Source organism: Anolis sagrei, chromosome 2, assembly GCF_037176765.1.
Source record: "Anolis sagrei isolate rAnoSag1 chromosome 2, rAnoSag1.mat, whole genome shotgun sequence".
NCBI classification, from domain to species: domain Eukaryota; kingdom Metazoa; phylum Chordata; class Lepidosauria; order Squamata; family Dactyloidae; genus Anolis; species Anolis sagrei.
Window position 1 is genome coordinate 61503376 of NC_090022.1, and position 22825 is coordinate 61526200.

General features: G+C 40.3%; 1 protein-coding gene across 3 annotated transcripts in view; it reads left to right on the forward strand.

The window, feature by feature from the left end:
* Positions 1–943: 943 nt before the first annotated feature.
* Positions 944–22825, forward strand: part of CARD19 (caspase recruitment domain family member 19) — a 46741-nt gene continuing 24859 nt past the window's right edge. The window contains exon 1 of one of the 3 annotated variants that reach the window (XM_060766023.2): positions 944–1128. In XM_060766023.2, coding sequence (XP_060622006.2) covers positions 1113–1128 — 16 coding nt within the window. In that variant the 5' untranslated portion in view covers positions 944–1112. Of the gene's footprint in view, positions 1129–11085; positions 11209–22825 lie in introns of those variants that run through there. The other 2 variants (XM_060766021.2, XM_060766022.2) reach the window with 2 other exon arrangements.

A 22825-nucleotide genomic window follows, 5' to 3' on the forward strand; every position in this document is an offset into this window, starting at 1 on the left:
TCACAGATGACCATGCACCGTTTGAAGTCCTCTAGTTTGTGGATTTGTGTATGTGTGTGGGGCGGGGGGGGGTTGGCTTCCTGTGAGTCTTCCAAATGGGGCAGTAAACAGTTGGTCTAGTTCTGAGACAGAACCGACTGTAACTGTTTACACGGTCATTCCAGGGTCCCTTGGCTCAGACAAAACTGCCCTAGAGCAATGAATTCAAATTACAGGAAGAGTGATTCCACCTAAAATAATAATAATAAACAACCTTAAAGTAAGAACTAAAATATGCTGTCCTAAAGTGTGGTGAAGCCTCCTTCTTTGGAGTTTTGTAAACACTGACTGGATGGGCATCTATCAGCAGTGCTTTGATTGTGTATTCCTGCATGGCAGGGAATTAAACTGGATGACCCTTGTGGTCAGCTGAGTCAGCCCTGGTTACCACTTAGATGCAAGTGTGGCAGTTATTACTAGGTGTGTAGCTTATTTTTCAGAGGAAGGAACTGGCAAAACCTCTGAGTATTTCTTGCCTAAGATAACTCTATGAAATTCATGGGATCATTATAAGTTAACTCGCAACTTGAAGGCACATAAGCATATGCACATGGGATATATATCATGTCAATACCAGCATATTTTCAACAATTGACCCAGAAATCCTAACATTATTGTGTGTATAACAATATTTTGCTAAAAGTATATGACTTCACTTATGGGTTTGTTCCATCTGAAATATTTTGTGGTGGAATAACTGTTTCATTGGGGTGGAAAACTTCAAGAGAAATGATTATAAATAGTCATTTGGCAACTTTGCCAAAGTGTTTCAAAAGCTATAGAGGTTTCCATGATTGTACTTAAAAGACCAATGAATGGGGCAGGGTTACCCTGACTTTCCCTTTCCCTTGTGACCAGAACAGAGCAGGCGTTGCCTTATATTCCAAAGGCACAGTGAAGACCTCTGCTGGCCAAAGCCTTTGGGTGACTCCTCGGAGTTTAGTTTCACTTTTTCAGTAGCTCCGCACTAAGCTTCCTGCCTTACCAAAAGTTAAGGGGGCGTTTATTTCAACTTGTCAAATTTCATGGACTGATTTCATCACTAGCAACATAAACTATCAAACTAATGGACAATGATCTTCAGAAAATGTAAGTTGTATAGCTCTTTCCAAAAAGGATATGTTCTTATGTTCAAGGCATTCCTTTTTTTAAAGCTGCAATCTAAAGTGTTATTGAATGAACAGGAGAAGCAATAAATGGCTTGGGGCGAGGAAAGGAGTGTCTGCAAGTGTGATTCACCCCCAAGGCGTTTTCCTTCTTTTTCTTATTACGAAGTTGTTTTACATTCTTGTTGCATGGAAATTTCCCTCTCCCTGTTTATAATCTTTAACAAAGATGTTTGCTTATACTGCTGGGGAGGCAGCAACCATATGGTCTACCAAACACTTCTAATTGAAAATCATCTTCTTTGGGAATGTATTCTTCAGTGTAAAGTTTTCATGCTTCCGTTTCTAGATCTGTTGTTGTAATGATTTAGAATATAAACAAGGACACAAAAGGAAACAAATGTTCGATGGTAAAAGTTTCCACAGAGATTGTTCAAAGGTTTGTCCTTCCAGAACACACACTCACACTGTTCTAAAATTGTTACTGTGGGTGACACTGTCAAACAAGTGCTTTTATGCAGACTGATTTTCAAAATTATTTAGTTTGGTGAGTACTTCTCTTTCTTCCCCAGTTTGGATGTGAAGACAGCAGAGATGGAGCACACTTCCCACTGGTATATGTACTTTCATCTGGGAAAGGATGTGGGAAACACTACAGGGCAATACTTGAGAGTCCTTTTAGTAAATTTAGGTGCGGAAGATGCTTCAGAGGTTGCTAATTTATGGCTGCCATTCCAAATCTTATCATTAGTGTCTTTGCTAGGACAAAGCATGATTGTTAGTTTGTCCTAACTTTGTTCTTGTTGTTTTTATGTGCTTTCACCTCATCTCAGGTGAACCTCCCTCAGGGTTTTCTTGGCAAGATTCATTCAGAGATTTCCCATTGCCTTTCTCTGTGGCTGAGGAAGTAGGACTTGCTCAAAGTTAACCAGTGGATTTTTTAAAGAATAGAGAAACTTTATTACCATTGTACAGCAAAATTAAATGTTTTCCCCAGCACACATCACAAAAAGAACACACCAACCCTGCACATTCCTACCATTTCTGTTGTCAAGGCCTCTCTCCACACAGATGAATAAAATCCCACATTTTCTGCTTTGAACTGGAATTTATGGCAGTGTGGACTCTGATAACTCAGTTCAAAGTAGATATTGTGAGATTTTCTGTCTTGATATTGTGGGTTATATGGCTGGGTGGAAGGACCCTTAGAGGGAATGCTAACCCTAGTCATTCAAAGTCTTAGGGCACAGCTATGCTAGAATTAATGCAGTTTCACAACTCTTTAACTGCCATGGCTCAATGTGATGGTTTGTAGTTATCACCAAGCTATAAACCCCAGAATTCCATAGTTTTGAGCTGTGGCAGTTAAAGTGGTGTCAAACTGCATTCATTCTATCATGTAAATGTACTCTTGGTCCAACATACAAGCCACTATAACCACACTGACCCCCTTTTCTTGCTTGCTATTATGAAAGTATTATAGATTTGCAACTGCCAACTAAGCAGAGTCTCCTGGGTGTCTATAGTACTTTACTTTCAGATTGGTACTGTTCCATCACTTTCTCTCTCTCACACACAAACAGACACACCAGGCTGTGTCATGGGAGAACTCCTAGAGCATGAGCTCCAGTCACAACTCCAAAATGACTGGGCCATGTCCTGCTTCTCCCCAACTCTGCCAACACAGCAGTGCCGTTAAGAACTCAGCATGGGGGCCACAAGCTCTACCATGCTAATCTAAACATGTCTGTGAAATGTGAACCTAAACAGAGAGTTATGTGTCCAGAGCTGTGGGACTGACAGTACTGTCATTTTCATATCCTCATGTGGGTTGTGAATTCCACTCAGTCTAAGTGAGGGCCCTTTCACACAGCCATATAGCCCAGAATATCAAGGCAGATAATCCACAATATCTGCTTTGAACTGGATTATGAGTCCACACTGCCATATAATCCACCTCAATGTGGATTTTATACAGCTGTGTGGAAGGGACCTGAGATAGTATAATAGTTATTTAGCCTGATGCAATAAAAATATATCCTGAGTGAATAGTTGGGGATTTGCTCCCTACCTACAATTCATTTCATTTTATGCCTGTTAGCAATTATGTAAAATTTAAATTCACTGAGGGCTGGTTTATCAGATAAATTGATATGGGGAACAAAACCAACTATGGTTATTTATGGAACTAGTACAAAATGTATTTATTTCAATACATAAATTCAAGTATTGTAATGCCAATATTTGCAAACCACAAAGTCAGAGTGGCACAGTTTGCCAAAGAGTCCTTTCTTGAAGCCAAACCATGCTTCACCACTGCTGAAATATTCAGTGTATATATCAGTGTTACTTGGATAGAACCATTAATTTGTAAAAAAAAAAAAAAAAAAAAAAAAAAAGAGCTGCATTTTTCCCAAATAGAAGTATGGTGTAGTTGTGTCAGTGTTGGAAGACCCTGCTCAAATTTCTGTAGTTGGATGTGCTTGAGCCAGCTATATTCTCTAAATTTAATCTGCCTCATGCAGTGTTGATAGCCAAATTGAGAAAGGTAGATGAAGGCAGAATCACCTTGTTAATGAATATATTCATCAAATAAATACATTAAAAATTGTGGATGTCTATGAGGAAGCCACGATAAAGCTGGGAAGTCCTGCTGGTTTGGTAATCCATGAGTTTGACAGTACATAGGCCAGATGCCTGCTTTGTGTCAAACATTTTATCAGCTGAATCTCAATTGGACACATTTATTCCAATGAGAGCTACAAATGTTCAGAAGCATACCCATTCCAGTTGGCAAACCTGTACATTCAAATGGTCCAGGTGCTAGAAGAGGGTTTGGCCATCAAATAAGTTGTTTTCTAAAGAGCACCTGTCAAAGAAGTTGGCAAGCTATCTCACAGCTTTTAAAGATGTTCCTGTCATAAAATGGGCTGATATCAAGGTGGTGGCAAATTTGGCTCATCTTGACAGATAAATGTGGATGGTCAAATATTATTCTTTAGACAAGTAGATAACACCACACAAATCAGTGCTCCAAATTACACACCATTTTGATTCAAAGTTCAGAAATTTATATCTTACCTGAGGCAAACTTTAGATTGTAATAGAGGCACATTTTTGGGAGCCTTTAAACAGAGGCAGCTGTATAAAATCCACATTGAACTGGATTACATGGCAGTGTGGACTCAGATAACCCAGTTCAAAGCAGATATTGTGGATTATCTGCCTCGATATTCTGGGTTATATGGCTGTGTGGAATGGTCTTCAGATTCAGTTTACATGAATTAGGTCAGCAACAGGTCAATCTTAGGCCCCATCTACACTGTATTTAAAATCCAGATTATATTATTTGAACTGGATTATATGGCAGTGTAGATTCATATAATCCAGTTCAAAGCAAATAATGTGCATTATCTACTTTTATGATCTGGATTATATGGCTGTGTAGATCCAGCCTTACATGATAACAACAAAAGACTAATCAAAATTGTGTTAAATGTGGATCAAAGTATGGCAGCACTAATTAGATAACAAGGATGGTTGAACTTCATTGTTGCTTTTCTAACTTCGATTTGATTTTCTAACTTTGATTTGACATCCAGTTTGTTTTTTACCTGTGCATACATGAATGTTTCAGAAGAGAGTGGAATCCTATGGATTTGCACATATATATTGTGATCATGGTATGTGTACTTACTTACTTACTTACTTAGGTGATCCGTCGTAGCCCAAGGATGATGGTCCTCCAAGTGGGTCCATAGGTGGCTGTGGAGTCCTATTCTTGATCCGCATGTTCCCCTGAAGTGAGGGCATCAGTTTCTAGGTGGAAGGCAGTCCCGGTCAGGGTTGGTTTGACATGCCTGCTTTTTGGCATGTTTCTTCCTTTCACCCTCCACTTGTGCCTCTTTGAATTCTGCAGAACTGCTGGTCACAGCTGACCTCTAGCTAGAGCACTCAAGGGCCAGGGCTTCCCAGTTCTCAGTGTCTATGCCAACATTTTAAAGGTTGGCTTTAAATCTCTTTTCCTGCCCAGCAACATTATATCTCTCATTCTGGAGTTGGGAGTATTGAAACTGCTTTGGGAAATGGTTATCTGGCACTTGGACAATGTGGCCAGTCCAACAGAGTTGATGGTGTGAGAGCATCTCTTCAGTGCTGGCTTCTTCCAGTATGCTGACATTTGTCTGCCTGTCTTCAGAAGAGATTTCCAGGATTTTTCAGAGGCAACACTGATGGAATCATTCCAGGAGTTGAGTGTAATGTCTGTAGACAGTCCACATTTCACAGGTGTATAGCAGGATTGGGAGGACAATAGCTTTATAAACAAGCACCTTGGTCCCGGTCTCAAACACACTGCTTCATTCAGAAAAAATGCACCCACATAGCTCAGGCAGTGTTGTATTTTAGTGTCAATGTTGACTTTTTTGGAGAAGTGGCTGCCAAGGTAGCAGAAATGGTCAACATTTTCTAAAGTTACACCATTAAGCTGTATTTCTGGCATTGGAGAGGGATTGGCTGGTGATTGCTGGAAGAGCACTTTGGTTTTCTCAATGTTCAGTGAGAGGCTGAGCTTCTCATATGCTTCTGCAAAGGTGTTTAGAGTGGCTTGGAAGCCTTCTTCTGAATGCGCACAGACTACGTTATCATCAGCATATTGGATGTTGTGAGTTTGGTTTTGGCTTTTAGTCTGCTGAAGTTAAATAGCTTGCCATCTGTCCATTAGATGATTTCCACTCCAGTGGGAAGCTTCCCATCAACAAGATGAAGTATCATAGTGATGAAGATGACAAGTAAGGTTGGGGCAGTATACATGGTGTTTGTATACAAATAAACATGGTATATGTATACAATTACACACAGACACAGCATGCTCCCATAATTATTTCTTATATATTAAGCATAAAGTCATAATCTTCTCATAAAGCTTGACTATACAATTTACTAACAATGAATAATATCTGATGCTGAAACACATATCTATTATTTTCACTTTTTTTTGTTTTACCAAAAACCTGTAAGTTTTTCCACCTGTAAGCTTCTCCCAACACCCTGCCAATTGATCGAGTGTTTAAAGCAAGGATGGGGAACTTGGCCCTATACTGTTGATGTTGGATTTAAAGTTCTATCAACCTGGGCGCCGGTCATGCTGGCTGGGACTAAGTATACTTGAAATTCAGTAACACCTAGGGAGACTGAAAGGTTTATTGATCCTGATTTAGACTGTACATTTTCGTTCAGAAGTTAAGAGAGTTAATCTCAAACTAATTATGCTTAGGATCAAGTCTTATTCAATGAAGTCAGTCCTCTTTTTTGGATACAAAACAAATACCTGTCCAAAATATATTATATCTCCTAGCTTCACACAGATGGATGAGGTCATATTTCTAGTTGCACCATTAAACTAAATAGTGTGGAGAAATAATAAATTACACATGCAAATTATAAAAAGTATAGACATTTTTGAGGCACTGAAATTATGTGAAATACATTATGATATTCGAAACTGTGCAATTGTTCCAAAAATGACTATTAATTTTATGACTCTAAATTTATATTCACAGTTCACTCTTGAAAGCACATTAAGTTTCCCATTGACTTTTATTTATAGCTATGAATTAGCATTGTGAATTTAAATATTTCAGTTCAATGGGATAATAAGGAGAATCAGTCAGACTTGTAGGAATGATATCAAAAAAGAGAACTAAACACTTCAAATTAATTTCTTTTCAAAAGTATCCCTTGAAAATGGATCTTTATATCAAAAAGGTATCTTACAACTCCTGAAAAATATGCTTTATTGTGTAGTCTTATGTGTGCTTATCCAGATATATACATTCTTTAAGTACAACAAAGGTTGCATCTACACTGCAGAATGAATGCAAGTTGATACCAACTGGTATAACTCAATGTTATGTAATCCTGGGATTTATAGTTTGATGAGGCATCAACACTCTTTAGCAGGGAAGACTAAAAATCTTGTAACGCTACAACTCCCTTGATTCCAAATCATTGAGCCATGGCAGTTGAAGTTGTGTCAAACTACAGCCATCTACAGTGTAGATGCAGCCTTAGTTCTAAAAAAATATGGTATGTGTATTTCTGCACTGTATAGGGCTGCATATATTCAGCTTTGGCAAGAGAGAAAGCACTGACTTTGGGAAAGGATACCATGATTTTAAGGCCCTATGGGAGCACGTACTTCCTTACATTGGGGACCAGAAAATCAATGATAACAGCCGAGCTTGAAAGGTTACTTTTAAACTACAGTTTGCTACAGTTACAAACAGGCAGTTCTCTACAGTTATAGTTGCATGCTTTCAATAAACTTTTTAACTTTCATGTTGATTAATTACTTAGTTACAGACATAGACAGTCCTCTACAGTTATAGTTGCATATACCTTCAAGTAGGTTTTTAACTTTCCATGCTGATTAGTTACTCAGTTACAGATAGTTCCCTGCAATTTTAAGTACATACTTTCAAGTAGCTTTTTAACTTTCCATGTTGATTAGTTACCTAGTTACAGACAGCTCTCAGCGGTTATAGTTGCATACTTTCAAATCATTTTTAAACATTCATGTTGATTAGTTATGTAGTCACCAAAACACAGGCAGTTTTCTACAGTTGTAGTTACATACTTTCAATAAGCCTTTTAACTTTCCATGTTGCTTAGTTACTTAGTTAAGAACCCCCCCCCCCCCCCCCCACACACACACACACAGAGTTCTCTGCAGTTATAGTTAATACTTTCAAGAAGGGGCCCTTCCACACAGCCCTATATCCCAGAATATCGAGGCAGGAAATTCCACAATATCTGCTTTGAACTGGGTTATCTGAGTCCATACTCAGATAATGTAGGATTTCCATGTTGATTAGTTACTTTAAACAATTCTGAATGCTACATCTGCTGATTTAGTGTACAAAACATTCCCTTCTTGTCCACATTTGTTTGTTTGTTTGTTGACATATTTATATTTCACCTCATATCAAGAGATCTCTAGCTACCTTACAAATAACATTATGCCGCTTAAATGAGCTTTTAAAAGTAAGATAATTTGAATAAGCTAAGATATATTAAAACGCAAAAAGTAAAAAAAAACAGGGTTTAAGAATGTACAAGTTTTAAAGACTGTATATAACAGTTTCGGGTTGACTTAATGAAGCCTAGAGTCTTTGGTAAACATTCAGTTGCTCAAATTATATGAATTATACTAAATTATATGCGTTATAATTATATCAATTATACTTGGTGCCTAAGGTGTATAAATATTGGTGCTAGTTGGGCCTGCAGGAAAAGAGCATGCCACATTTGAGGTGCCATGGCTGAGAAGATCTTCCTCCATGTCCCAAAATGATATATTGAATTCACTGGTAGATCATAGAGGAGCCCCTACCGAGCAGAATTTAATCCTCAGGCAGGCACTTAGGAGGAGAGGTGTTCCCTCAGCTATTGAAACCCCAAGTCATTTAAGGCTTTAAATATCATCATGAGCACCTTGAGTTCAAACCAGAAACATAATGGCAAGTAGACCAATTCCATGCTGTCTATATGATATTCCAATCACCAGTTGAGCTGCTTCATTTTGTACTAGCTGCAGGTTTTGAGGGCCCTTCCACACAGCCATATAACCCAGAATATCAACTTTGAACTGGGTCATCTAAAGTTGACTGGTCAAAGTGGTCCCTGGTCAAAAAAAGGTTGAGAACCACTGTTTAACACCATACATTTATACCACTGATTCTGTGGTCGCTATGACTACATCTGGTGGCATCTTGGGCTCTGTAGTTTGGGAAGGCACTGGAGTGCTCTAGCCGAATTCTAAATGTGCCTTTAGGTTGCCTCTTGAGTTATGGTGACCCTATAAATTACATGGGGTTTTCTTTAGAAAGGAATACTCGGGTATGGTTTTGCCAGTTGCTTCCTCTGAAATATAGCCTACAGCACTTGGTATTTGGAAGTTGTCTCCCATCCAAGTGCTAGCCAGTACTGATCATGCTTAACTTTCAAAATAATATGTGATCTGATGCCTTTACAGTATTCATACGCCTCCCTCAATTATGGCTCCCAGGATTTCATGGGCTTTTGTCATGGCAGTTAAAATGGAATCACGGTGCTGGACCCGTCTAGTATTAAAATGCTCCTGTTGTTTCCATAAAAGGAATTTGACCTTTATCTCCATTTAAAAGCATGCATTTCTGACATCTGAACTGCAGAGCATTCATTTTTTCCCATTGTGAAGAAGTGGGCTAGGAAGCCACTGTAATTACTACCTTCCTGGCCCTGGAAAAAAAGAATATTAATTGTAATATTGGGAAAAGGGAACTAAGCATCACTTTTAAGCTTAGGCCAAATTTAAACATTTTTCAAAGTCCAGCATATATTTATTTGTAGTTTGTTTATACAACTGAGCTTGTTACTGTGTGATTTAAGCATTTCTAGTTACGCCAATCTTATCATGGCATTTTCGTGGCAAGATTGGTTCAGAACTGCTTTGCCTTTACTTTCCTCAGAGGCTTTTTTTCCACGTCAGGTATGACTTTAGAATCTGCAAGTTGCTTCTGGTGTGAGAGAATTGGCCATCTGCAAGGATGCTGCCCAGATGTTTTGATGTTTTACCATCCTTGTGGGAGGCTTCTCTCATGTCACTGCACGGGGAGCTGGAGCTGACAGCTGGGAACTCATCCGTGCTCTCCCTGGATTCGAACCTCTGACTCGTCGGTCTTCAATCCTGCCTGCACAAGGGTTTAACCCATTGTGCTACCAGGGGCTCCTTCCTCAGAGGCTGAGAGAAAGTGACTTGCCCAAGCGCACTCAGTGGGTTCCCCTGTCAGAGCAAGGGTCTTAATCCTGGTCTCCCAGGATGCAGTTTGACACCTCTTAGAATTGTCATGGCTCAAGGCTATGGAATTGTGGGAATGTTTGCTTCTCTGCCAAAGTACTGGTGCCTCAGTAAATTACAAATCCCAAGATTCCACAAGCAGTTAAAGGAGTGTCAAACTGCATTAATTCCACAGTGCAGATGCAGCCTTAGGGTGAAATGCTGCTACTTTGGCCCAATGGTGTTTTTCTTGAGCCAGAAATCTGCATACTTTTCGAAGAACTTTTCGAGATAGTTATGCGAAGAGGAGGAGGTGGCGGTGGCTTCTGCAAGGCTTTGTCAAGTCTGGCACAAGCAACTTCTTGCTACCTTAGAATCACAGAATATCATAGAGTTGGAAGAGACCTCATGGGCCATCCAGTCCAACCCCCTGCTGACAAATGGCCATCCAGCCTCTATTTAAAAGCCTCCAAAGAAGGAGCCTCCACCACACTCTGGGGCAGAGAGTTCCACTGCTGAATGGCTCTCACCATCAGGAAGTTTTTCCTAATGTTCAGATGGAATCTCCTTTCTCGTAGTTTGAAGGCATTGTTTCATTGCGACATAGTCTCCAGGGCAGCAGAAAACAAGCTTGCTCCCTCCTCCGTATGACTCCCTCTCACATACTTATGCATGGCTAACATGTCTACTCTTAGCCTTCTCTTCTTCAAGCTAAACACACCCAGCTCTTCAAGCCGCTCCTCATAGGGCTTGTTCTCCAGACCCTTGATCATTTTAGTCGCCCGCCTCTGGACACATTCCAGTACTGGTGCCTCACCAAACTACAAATCCCAGGATTCCACAAGCAGTTAAAGGGGTGTCAAACTGCATTAATTCCACTGTGTAGACGCTGCCTGAAGGTGAAATGCTGCTGCTTTGGCCCAACAGTGTTTTTCTGGAGCCTGAAACTGTGTTCTTTTCGAAGAACTTTTCTAGATAATTAGGCGAGGAGGAGGAGGAGGCTTTTGCATGGCTTTGTCAAGTCTGGCCCAAGCAACTTTTTGCTGCCTTGTAGGAAAAAAGGGAGGGAGAGGGCTCCTTTTCGCCTGCCGGGGAGATGAGGCTTGTTTGCTTGTAACTCGAGCCCGTTGAAGGAAGAAAGGACTAAGGCGCGCCCTTCCCAGCTCGCAGCGGGCGGGACCGGCAGCCTTTGTGTAAGGAAGTGTCTCCACTCACATTCCTCCCCGCCGTCCGCCATGATGCCAGGTTGGTACATTCCTCTCCCGCGGGATTAAGGGGCGGCGGGGCGTACCATGTCTGGGCTGCAGGGGGCGCGGAGAGGAAAGGCAGGAGAGCCCCACAAGGGCTGGAAAGGAAAGGCAGCAGCCCAGGCGCTCCTCATTGTGCAGCCTGCCTTGTTGTTTGTAAGATCCATGCAATTTGGCACCATTTCGTGGGATTTGTAGTTTGGTGAGGTACCAGCACTCTTCGGCAAGGAAAGCTACAGACCTTGGAAAACTATTAACACCTATGATTCCATAACATTTGAGCCATGGCTCTATCAGTGATATCAAACTGTATTGTCGAAGGCTTTCATGGCTGCAATCACTGGGTTGTTGTAGGTTTTTCGGGCTGTGTGGCCATGCTCTAGAAGCACTCTCTCTTGACGTTTTGCCTACGTCTCTGGCAGGCATCCTCCGAGTTTGTGAGGTCTGTAGGAAACTAGGAAAATTGGGGTTATGTATCCCTGGAAAGTCCAGGGTGGGAGAAAGAACTCTTGTCTGTTGGAGCTAGGTGTGAATGTTTCAGTTGGACACCTTGATTAGCACGCCGTAGATTCTTCCTGCCTGGGGGAATCCTTTGTTGAGGGGTGGTAAGCTGTCCCTGACTGTTTCTTGTCTGGGGTTCCTTTGTGTTTGAGTTTTGTTCTTTATTTACTGTAACAATTTTAGATTTTTAAAATATTGGTAGCCAGATTTTGTTCATTTTTATGGTTTCTTCCTTTCTGTTGAAATTGTCCACATGCTTGTGGATTTCAAGGGCTTCTCAGTGTAGCCTGGCATGGTAGTTGTTAGAGTGGTCCAGCATTTCTGATATCTTGATAATGCAGATATCAAACTGAATTAATTCTGCAGTGTGGATGCACCCTTTGTCCTAAGTAAAGGATGCATGCGAGTGTAAAGATGTGCCTCTGTCCTTTGCTTTGTGCATGTGTTTGTGGAGCAAGTTCCTCTGCAGATCAGCACTGGCAAGAGTAAATGTCTCCAGACTGTTATGACTTGGGTGCAGATACATTCCTCCTGGCTTAGTCACACTGCCTTTGTGAGTTGTGTGCAACAGGAATTGCTCTCTTCAATCTTGCATGATAGTCAGTAATGTGTAGAGTTTTACTATGGGGGCATCTTCACTGGGGAATGGATGGAGCTTGAGACCAGTTTAACTACCATGGCTCAATGTTTTGAAATCTTAGAAGTTGTAGTTTTACATGTTCTTAACCAGGGCCCCCTAGTGGCACAGTGGGTTAAACTGCTGAACTGCTGACTGAAAGCTTGGTGGATCAAATCCGGGGAGCAGGGTGAGCTCCCACTGTTAGCCCCAGCTTCTGCTAACCTAGGTGAAGGTAAAGGTTTCCTCTGGCATTAAGTCTAGTTGTGTCCAACTCTGGGGCGTGGTGCTCATCTCCATTCCTATGCCGAAGAGCCTCCAAGGTCATGTGGCCAGAAGCTGTACCTATTGATCTACTCACATTTGCATGTTTTCGAATTGCTAGGTTGACAGAAACTTGGCCTAACAAAGAGCGGGAGCTCACTCTGCTCCTCGAATTCGAACTGTCAAGTTCAGCAGCGCAGTGGTTTAACCCGCTGCACCATCAGGGCAGCAAATTGAAAACATGCAAATGTGAGTAGATCAATAGGTATTTTTTCTTCTGGAAGGTAATGGCGTCCATGTAGTTATGCTAGCCACATGACCTTGGAGGTGTCTATGGATAACGCCAGCTCTTCAGCTTAGAAATGGGGATGAGCTCCACCTCCCAGAGTTGGACACGACTAGACTTAGTGTCAGGGGAAACTTTTACCTTTACCTAACCTTCTTTGACTAAGAGTGCTGGTGCCTCACCAAACTACAGCTCCTAGGATTCCATAGCATTGAACCAAGATGACTAAAGTGGTGTCGAGTGCCATTCTACAGTGTAAATGCATCCTTTGACCCAGGGTTCAAATCTCTGCTATGAAGCCCACTGGTTGAACCACACTCTCAGCCTCAGAGGAAAAGCCCCCAGACTTCTGAACAAATCTGGCCAAATAAATTTTGCTACAGTGGTACGATAAATCTGAAATGACTTAAAGACACAAAGCAACAATGAACATTATGTATATTTCCTCAGAAGTAAGCCCTCCTGAGTTCAATACAAGAATTCACTGCCATTCAGGAGAACTCAAAATGTTTTCTGAGATGTACAGCTTTGGGAACCAGCTTTGTATTTCATTTCTTTCACAGATTTAATTAGTATATAGAGACACAGGTAATTTCCACCCTCAGAAACTTTATTTTGATCCCATTTTCCCTTATTGCCCAAATCTGCTCTTACTGGGTTTTACAAAAATATGAATTCATGCGTTTTACAGAGGGCTTGGCTTTATTTTGTGTGTTCTTGCATTCTGTCCACTTGAAAAACCACTTTTAAATACTCAACTTGAAAAAGATGGCATTGTGTCAAGTGACTCAGCCTGTGGACATGAGTCACCAGCATCAGTAACGGAGCCTGTGTGGCCTGGTGCAACCTAATATTTTTGGCAAACACTAGCTGGAAAAGCTTTTTTAGACCTAGAATAGCCTTGTTCCATGCAATAGAAAAAGTTTACCCACAAAGAATGAAATTGTGTCTTTTGCTCTTAGCCTTTCATCAAGTTTTATTGCTTCAACTGAAACTGCTAGTTGAGGATGAACCTCAGCAAAGGCTTATCTTTGAAGTTGTCAGCTAACTGGAACGCCATTCTGAAGCTGCTGCTTCCATTTTTATTAACTCAAGAGCAGTATTTTGAGATTATTATAATCCAGATTTTTCTGGTTTCTCTCTCCATTAACCCATTGTCTTCTGGCCCCTATAAATCCTTCTTGTCTTTGTGGCCTTATGCGTGCCAGAACCCTTCTCTCCTTAACATGACTTCTTTTCTCCAGCTTAATTCAAGTTCCACAATGCACATTTATAACAGTCCTCCATGGGTGAGAAAAGTGGTATATAAATGGAGTAAATAAAACAAAATAATAAATGTGTCCTATACAATCCTGGGATTTGCTGCTTGGTTATATAAAAGTTCTTTAGCCCATTTCTTAAACTTTTCCACTTGCACCCCATTTCAGCCCAATAAATGGGTATAAAAATTATACATTTACAGATAACAAATTAGCTTGCTAAATAGGTTTTTTCCTTTTTATGAAGTACAGCTGAAGCATCTTCTGCAATGTTCCACTGTAAACATGCACAACAGATTTGTATAAATGTCAAAAACAGCCACTCAATAGTGTTGAGAAAACATTTACTCATGCTAAATTATGGGACTGCCAACATTGAAGCAACGCTCTAGCCTACTTCCCTAATTTGTACCACTAGAGCTTTCTCGCAAAGAATTCCAAGTGCCTCAAAGAAAATTCACAAGGATGGAACTATGGCGATTTAAGTGGTATGGAAGTGCTAGAATGGCAGTGTGAATATACCTACAGTATTTTCATTGATATTAGAGTCCTCTGATGTATTTCTATCTTGTAATGCTTGCTGTCTTCTCTCACCTGCACCTGTAATCCCTGTTTTCTCTTTCTCAGCCATCACTCTGCATACCTACCTCCTTGTCTCCTTCAGTCTCTGGTTTAGTTTTGTTTGTATTGCTTTAATAATATTGTACCATTATACGGCTCTTGCGGTTGTTCATACATAGAATCATAGAATCAAAGAGTTGGAAGAGACCTCATGGGCCATCCAGTCCAACCCCCTGCCAAGAAGCAGGAATATGACCCCTGACAGATGGCTATCCAGCCTCTGTTTAAAAGCTTCCAAAGAAGGAGCCTCCACCACACTCCGGGGCAGAGAGTTCCACTGCTGAAGAGCTCTCACAGTCAGGAAGTTCTTCCTCGTGTTCAGATGGAATCTCCTCTCTTGTAGTTTGAAGCCATTGTTCCGCGTCCTAGTCTCAAAGGAAGCAGAAAACAAGCTTGCTCCCTCCTCCCTGTGGCTTCCTCTCACATATTTATACATGGCTATCATATCTCCCATAGGGGTGGGAATCTTGGACGCACTTGGACCAGGTTTGTCTGACTTTAGCAGCCTGAAAAAGTTGGTTCCGATTCCATTCAGGTGCCTCCAAATCAAGGGCGAGACAACTGTGCAGCCCCCAATTGTTGTTGGACTGTAACACCCAGCCTTATCCAGTGGTAAAGAATGTTGAGAGCTGCAACTCAACACCATTTGGAGGACTACTTGATGCTCAACCCTGTACAACATCCAGAGAATCAAACAATGTAGGTGGAGTGATAACAGGTCCATCCTCACTTTGCTTTTGTTTTTAAGCTTTCAGGGTCTGGTTCTCCTTCACTGCTCACCTAAAGGCATAGAGAATTCTGATAGAGCTACACTCAGAGATTGCTTTTTATTCAATTTCAAAGAACAGCCACAACAGGATCTGTTCTTGGGGGATCCATTTGCAGAGCAATTCTGTTCTGAGTTGCAAGTTGTCCATTGATTTGTGGCTGAAAGGAAGTTCAAAACAATAAAGTACTTAACCTGAAATATTAAATGGCACTGAGCAACCAAGTTAATTTAATAGACTGTATCTGAACTATCAAAAAATAGCTGTGGTATTTGAATTCTCTGTGAAGGAACATGCTGATACTTGAAAGGGAAACATTTATTTTAATGTTTCCCTTTCACTTGGGTGAAGGTGATAATAAAGGTTGAGTAGACATAAAACAACAGTTACTTGAGTGCTGATTAGGGTCAGGTGTTTTGTATTGCTCTCCTGAAGTGATAGGTCGTTTTTGGCTCATGTTGAAATGGTTGCCTGGTTTTTGCATATATATAGACTTCATTTTGTATTACTGGCCTCCAGAGTTACCATTTTTCTGAGCAAATGCCTGTATGAGGAATATAGCTTGTTGTTTGACCTGGAGCTTTTCACTTATAATCTGTCATTTCAAAGCCAGATCTTCAGAGACTAAAACTTATCAGCATCTGACAGCTGTTTCTTAATGTGAAGCAATTCTGGGGTCTTGCACTGTATCTCTAAGGACAGATGTCTGTTGTTTCCAGAAGGCCTTCAAGTGTGGAAGCCAAAGAGGCCATGGAACTTAGGCAGCTATTATTCTCTTTGGTGTTTACCCTAAATCCATAAACTATTAATTGATGGTAGACTGGAAAATGGGAGTTACAGCTGTCTAATAGTTTTGAGAAATTCTGGTTTGAATTTAGATTGTTTGCCATAACTACTATAAAGAATATATAGTATGATCCCCTGTAGCCATAGGAGATATGTTGTAAGCCCAATCCCCATAAATATCTGAAGCAGTGGATAGTAGCGAACCTATATTTTGTTTATACAGTTAGCCCTCCACATTCACTAAGGTTGGACCCCTGCAAATGTGATGAACTGCAAAAAAAAAAAAAACCTGTTTATTTTACATGAGAGAACACCTCTTTATGAATCTCTAGTTTCTTCAGTATGACTCTGTTGTCAACTTCTGGTGGAAGTTGCACTGGAAGACACACAGATTCTTAGAACATTTTAATGAAATCTGTAAACAATTAAATCCATAAAAGTCAAACCCACAAAATGTGGAGGGCTGGCTCCATTTGTGCTGGAAGCATTCCATACAATTACACTGGATGAGCTAGAGAGGTCCATAAAAAAACTTCCAAAGGAAATAGGATTTGGAACGTGATCAAGCGAAATTGTGTTTATGGAATCTGTGTATAAGTGGGTCGGCATTATTCCACCATTGAAAACCCACTTTCAGTTCAGTTGGGAAAATGGAAGTTGTATTCTGACAGAACTGAAGGTTGGAGAAAGCTGGATTGATTAAAAAGATATCCAATGTATGGACATCGAAGGCCTGAGTTGCTTCCACACGAATTTCCACTGTTTGGTTACACACAGTTTCTGTAAAAGTTTGTGACCAGAGTTCCCAAAATAATACCAAATAAAATATTTATTTATTTATCACATTTATATCCTGCCCTTTTCAACTCTGAAGGGGACTCAGGGTAGTCTTACAAAAGGAATAATTCAATGCTATATATTAATGCATCAGTAAATAAACAAAAATGTTAAAACCAAACCCATTAAACATAGCATTAAAACATCAATTAAAATCACATGATCCATTTTAAAATTATATTTAAAATATTATTTTAAAACTGATTCAAGCCAATTAGGCCACTAAACACCACATGGAGGAGTGCAGTTTTGATCAGCTGTTAGATGTTCAGTATAGCAGGGAGTTCCATAGTCTGTGGACTGCTACCAAGAAAACCAGCCTGTTGCATCAGGGTCATGGGGCATGCAACAGGGCTTTTTTTACTTGAAAATCACACATTCCAGGCAGGATTATATTCCAAGCAGAAATATCAGATGTTGTGTTCCTAAATCATTTAGGTCTTTGTAGCTTAATGCCACCAACTTGAGTAGAGCAAAAAAGCAAATTGGAAACCATATTTTTATGGATAATCTAAACCAGTGCTTCACGTTCTCAGGCTAGCCAATGTGGGAGATCATTTATTTTTCCCAAATGTGACAGGGACCAATATTATATTTCCTCCCCATTGGCTGCATCTGTTTCTTTCCTTCCTGGAAATGTGCCACTGGCCATCATCAACAGCTCATCAACTGGCAGCACTCCAGTCCTATAATTTGAGAAGCACCAAATTAAATAACATCATTGTTTCATTGTTGTGCTCCAGTTTCTAAGGTAAAGTGGCTTTCAGATTTGCCTAACAAATGTCTATGACTTATTTAAATATATATTTGGCCATCCGTATTTTTGGCTTTCGGTTTTGAAGGTATGATTAGATTTTCATTGATATGTTTTCCTCTAGGAATCTCTAAGTCAGGGGTCAGGAACCTTCGGCCCTCCAGGTGTGGTGGACTTCAACTCCCACAATTCCTTGAGGCTCGGCATTCGCCCCAAAGGCTTACCTTGGCCTCAAGGAATTGTGGGAGTTGAAGTCCACCACACCTGGAGGGCCAAAGGTTCCCCATGCCTGCTCTAAGTCCTTCAGTGCAACTATGTAATCCATTTCTGCCAGATGTTGACTACAGTTGCACTGGGGAACCCAGAGATTCCTAAAGAGAACACTCTCCATGGCATTTGTAGGTCCTCCAGTGGGATTCTGTGGCCATCTTCCAGTGAAAGTTGACCATAGAGCCATGCTTAAAGCATTAGAGATTTCTAGGTGGGTATTTTCTCAGATGAAAGAAAAAAAGTGTTTTTATTTGCAGTTTTCCACTTTCATTGAGGTACTGTCACCCTATCTATCTCCAGTGAATGTGAAGGGCTGACTGTATTTCTAAGATAATAAATAGCTTGTCCATATGAAATAAACCTGTACACACAGGGTCATTTCACAGTTTAATTTAGCCAGAGAACCAGTCTTTCTCAATCTGTTCCCATTTAGATGTCCCATAGAAGTTCACAAGTAAAGCAGATTGGGAGTGCCTTTGCTTGCCTCTTGTGTCTGATAAGCTGAGGAGCTGCAGGAAAAAAAATCCCCTTGGCAAAACTGTGTGCTCTCAAGGGTCAAAACTAGGGTAGGGGTGGAGAAACACTCTTCAAAATCAAAATCTGGAAAAAGCCTCACTTGAACTGCTTTTTAACATCTCTCTTTCATCTAATGATGCTCATATAATAACAGCCTCTTTGCTGCCACCAGCAATCAAATCCCCACTATGTTTGCAGAGTTTGCAAGAAATGATGGCTTTGTTTGATTTTTCCCCAAGAACTGAATGAATAAAAGTGGGGGGTTTTTGTGGGGGGGGGGGGCAGTTTCAACCATCTGCAGTTATCATAATGACCTGGTCATTCAGCAATCATTGTTAGTACCATAATTGCCTGCTTCATGGGAAGAATAATGTTCTGTCATTTTATGAACAGCCCAAAGGCCAAAACAATGAATATTTTGTTTTGTTAGCATTACTTCTTGTTTGGTTCACTAAAATACCTGCTTTATTATTTTCTATACTGCCAGATTGCTTGGCAACGTAATCCTTTGAGATATGGTTTGTTTTGGGGTCGGCTTTTGATTAAATATTGAACAAACCATTTGCATTTGATTTTTTGCCTTCAATTCCTGTGACAGAGCTGCAATTACACAGCCTATTGATGAAAATGTGTCATTTGCAGAGAACCACTAAAAACAAGAAACCCAAGTTTTCATTGTGAGATTTGGTGTGTGTTTTAAAAACCTTGAGAATAGCAGCTCAGTCTAGCTTTCTATGTCCTTTCCCTCAATCTCCTAAGCTCACGCTGTCATTTGTTTTCTTTTCCTTAGAGTCTGGTTGTACAAAATTGTAGCCCCACAGTAGATGAAAGCATAATATACATTGGATATACTTGTAAATGGCTCATCTATTTAAATAAGGATCAATACATACATACCCTTACATATTGCTTTTCATTGTTTACCCCCCCCCCCCGAAAGAAAACAATTTACAGCAATAAAGCAGCACAATAAAAACATGGAATGAAGTTGTAACACTGTGATGAAACAGTAAAAGTTAACCCAATACATTTTGCAATTTAACCAAAGGGGCTGCCAACATTTAGCCATCAAAGAAATGGACAATTAGGCATGTTTTCAGTTATTGGTGGCAGCTTACCGCAGTAGAAGCAGACCTGATCTCATGGGAAATTGTTCTACATGGCAGGTACCATAACAGAGAAGGCCCTCCTCTTCACCAGGATGAAAGGAACACAAGTAGGCAACCAGCAGGACCTTCTCCTCATATCACAAAGTTTAATGCAACCTAAATAGAAGATAGTCTACCAGGTGACTTGGCTCTAGGCTATCCTCTTATAACTTGAAGTTCAGAGCAAATAGCAAGAACCGATGGTGGGGTGGGGTGGGGTGGGGTGGGGTGGGGTGGGGTGGGGTGGGGGCTGGGCTTCTTGGTGTCTGGGTGATATTCTGGTAGTTTCCAGGTTAGCATCTAGACACCCTGCCTGCTTGGGGGCCTCGTGGGAACAAAAACTCATGCCAAAGTGGCTTTTAAAAACTTGCTTCAGTGTGGATTTTAGCCCTGTTTGGAAGTGCCCTTAGTCGGCTTCCTCTGATGCATGGAGAGGAAGTAGGCTGAGGCCCCATATAGACTGCCATATAATCTAATTTCTGAATGCAGATCATCTGCTTTAAACTTGATTGTATGAGTCTGCACTACCATATGATCCAGTTTAAATTGGATAATCTGCATTATATGCCACTGTAGAAGGGGCCTAAGGGTGCATCTACCCTGTAGAATAAATGCAGTTTCACAGCACTATAAGTGACATGGCTCAATGCTATGGAAATATGGGAGTTGCAGTTTTATGAGGTTTTTTGCTGTCTCTCCTAGATAGTACCGGTGCTTTACCAAACTACAAATCCCAGGAATCCATAGCATTGATTTGTGGCAGTTAGAATAGTGTCACATTTCATTAATTCTGCAATGTAGAATTAATACAGCCCAGGTCTACAAAAGCTTGTCCTAGCAACTACTTTTTCTCAGTCTCAAAAGGGTGAGAGAGAGAGAGAGAGAGAGAGAGAGAGAGAGAGAGAGAGATGAAACATTGCCAATCTGAAAGCAATTCACTACAAATACTCAGGAGAGTTCTGCTCAATTGCAAACATTTAAAACTTGCATAAACCAACCAAGCAAAGGGAGCCAATGTGGTATAATGGTTTTTATGTTGGGTATGGGTACATCCATACTATGAAATATTGGGAGTTGTTGGGTGGTTAAGCACCATCACAGAGAAGGCTAAAGACCTAGTAAAACTACAGATCCCATAATTCCATAGCATTACAACATTTCACTAATTCTGCATGTTGATGCACCCTTAGTCTATGAAAGCTCATGCTATCAATGTCTTTTTCTCAGTTAGTCTCAAAGATACTACAAGATCCCTTTCTGCCTTCAGCATAGCTCATTTGCTGTGTCGCAGTCAGTGCTGAGCTATCAGCCCAAGTGTCATCTGTGTCTGAAATGAAACCTCAGCTGATCCATCAAGCTACTGCATGCTGCTCTTTCTGCTGCTGCCAAACCAGTTGCAAAGACAGTACATCAAATGAACAAACCCAAGCAGGTTTTTGCTTATGCTATAAACATTATTCATGCATGAAACTAATTAGATTGCCTGCATCTCTTTGTTTCATGGAAACAATAACTTTTTAGATTTTCTTCTCCAGTTTCATTATAGAAATAAAATGTGTTGTTTTGTGGTGATAAAATGGCACTCCAGTTTGAAAAAATCTTTGGATGTTTCACTGAAATAGCTCTAGCCCAACATCAATATCTGTTTCCGTAGTGGATCTAAGATAAGACTAAATTTATTTTGGTATCTGTTGAATTCAGAGCCTGTGATGTACACCACTTACTGCTTGGTGAGGGAATAAAGCTAAAGATGGATTATGGCCTGGATTTTTAACTATTTTGTTAATGGCAACAGAAACAGAACAGTTGCCAAAGTAAAACCCTAAAAATACTAATCTGCAGTAATGTTTCAGAAATATTTTGGATCAATTTCATCATTAGTGTGGGCCATTTGTAGCTATGGGAAGTAGGATATTCCTTTCAGACAGTATTACAGTCATACAAATAAAATTAAAATCCTTTCCCTACTGAGACTCTGGCAAGATGTCAAAGAGGACTGATAGGTACGACAACAATTAGTGTTAGTACTGATATGTAAGTGGAGGTACATTTTAAAAAGGTAACTGTGAAATGGGAACCACAACATGAGAAGGAGATGTGCTAACTATTCTTAAAATCAATGAAGAGGAAGACCTTTAAACCAGATCTGGCCATTGCATTTTGTAAGACCTTTAATTGTATGATTTTGTACAAATACCCAAGCCAGTTCCTTTCTATCATTGTTTTACCATAAATGTGCCCCAAGCATAAAATCAGCACCATTTAGTTGTTCTTGTCTGCATTTTGATCAGAACAGTATCTTTGGAAATTCTACCTTTACTGTGCCTATGTTATCTCACATTTGCTGTTTACTGAAGAAAAATTTCAAAAAGAAATATCTGAAATCCCAAAGATGCTTACACTGCATAATTATCTCTGCAGTAAAACATGCAGGGTTTTTAATGGGTCAGCACAAAGCTTTTGGATAATGGCTGAAGTTGTTTGGAGGCATAATTTAAAGAGCTGTGGTTGCAGGCATAATTCTAGTTTCCTAAAATGTTAATTTAGGAAAGAGTGATCTCTTTTCCTTGCAAATACAATGTTGCATGTTGCTTCTGTGATTTGTGGCAGTGGATACTGAAAAAAATCCCAAAGCGAATAAAAACTCAGTTTAAATGTGACTTGTTTTCTTGGCAGTTTACAGCTCTGTTCTATGAATGTTTATTCAGAAATAAGTTTCCTTACGTTCAATGTTCCTATGGTTCAATGCACCAGTGGTCCACAAGAACTAAAATATGGTCCGCGGCCTCAACGTTACTACACGTTACAAATATACCACAGACCATGCCCCCTTCCTTGTGACCATGCGCCCGTGGTGAGGAGGTGAGAGAAAGCTGCTGGGTACAGTTTATGGAGTCTTGCGCTCCACTTTTTGTATTTTTCTTCAACCTCAGTCCCATCCCCTTCTCTCTCTCTTTTTACATGAGCATAAGTAAAATCCATGGATAATA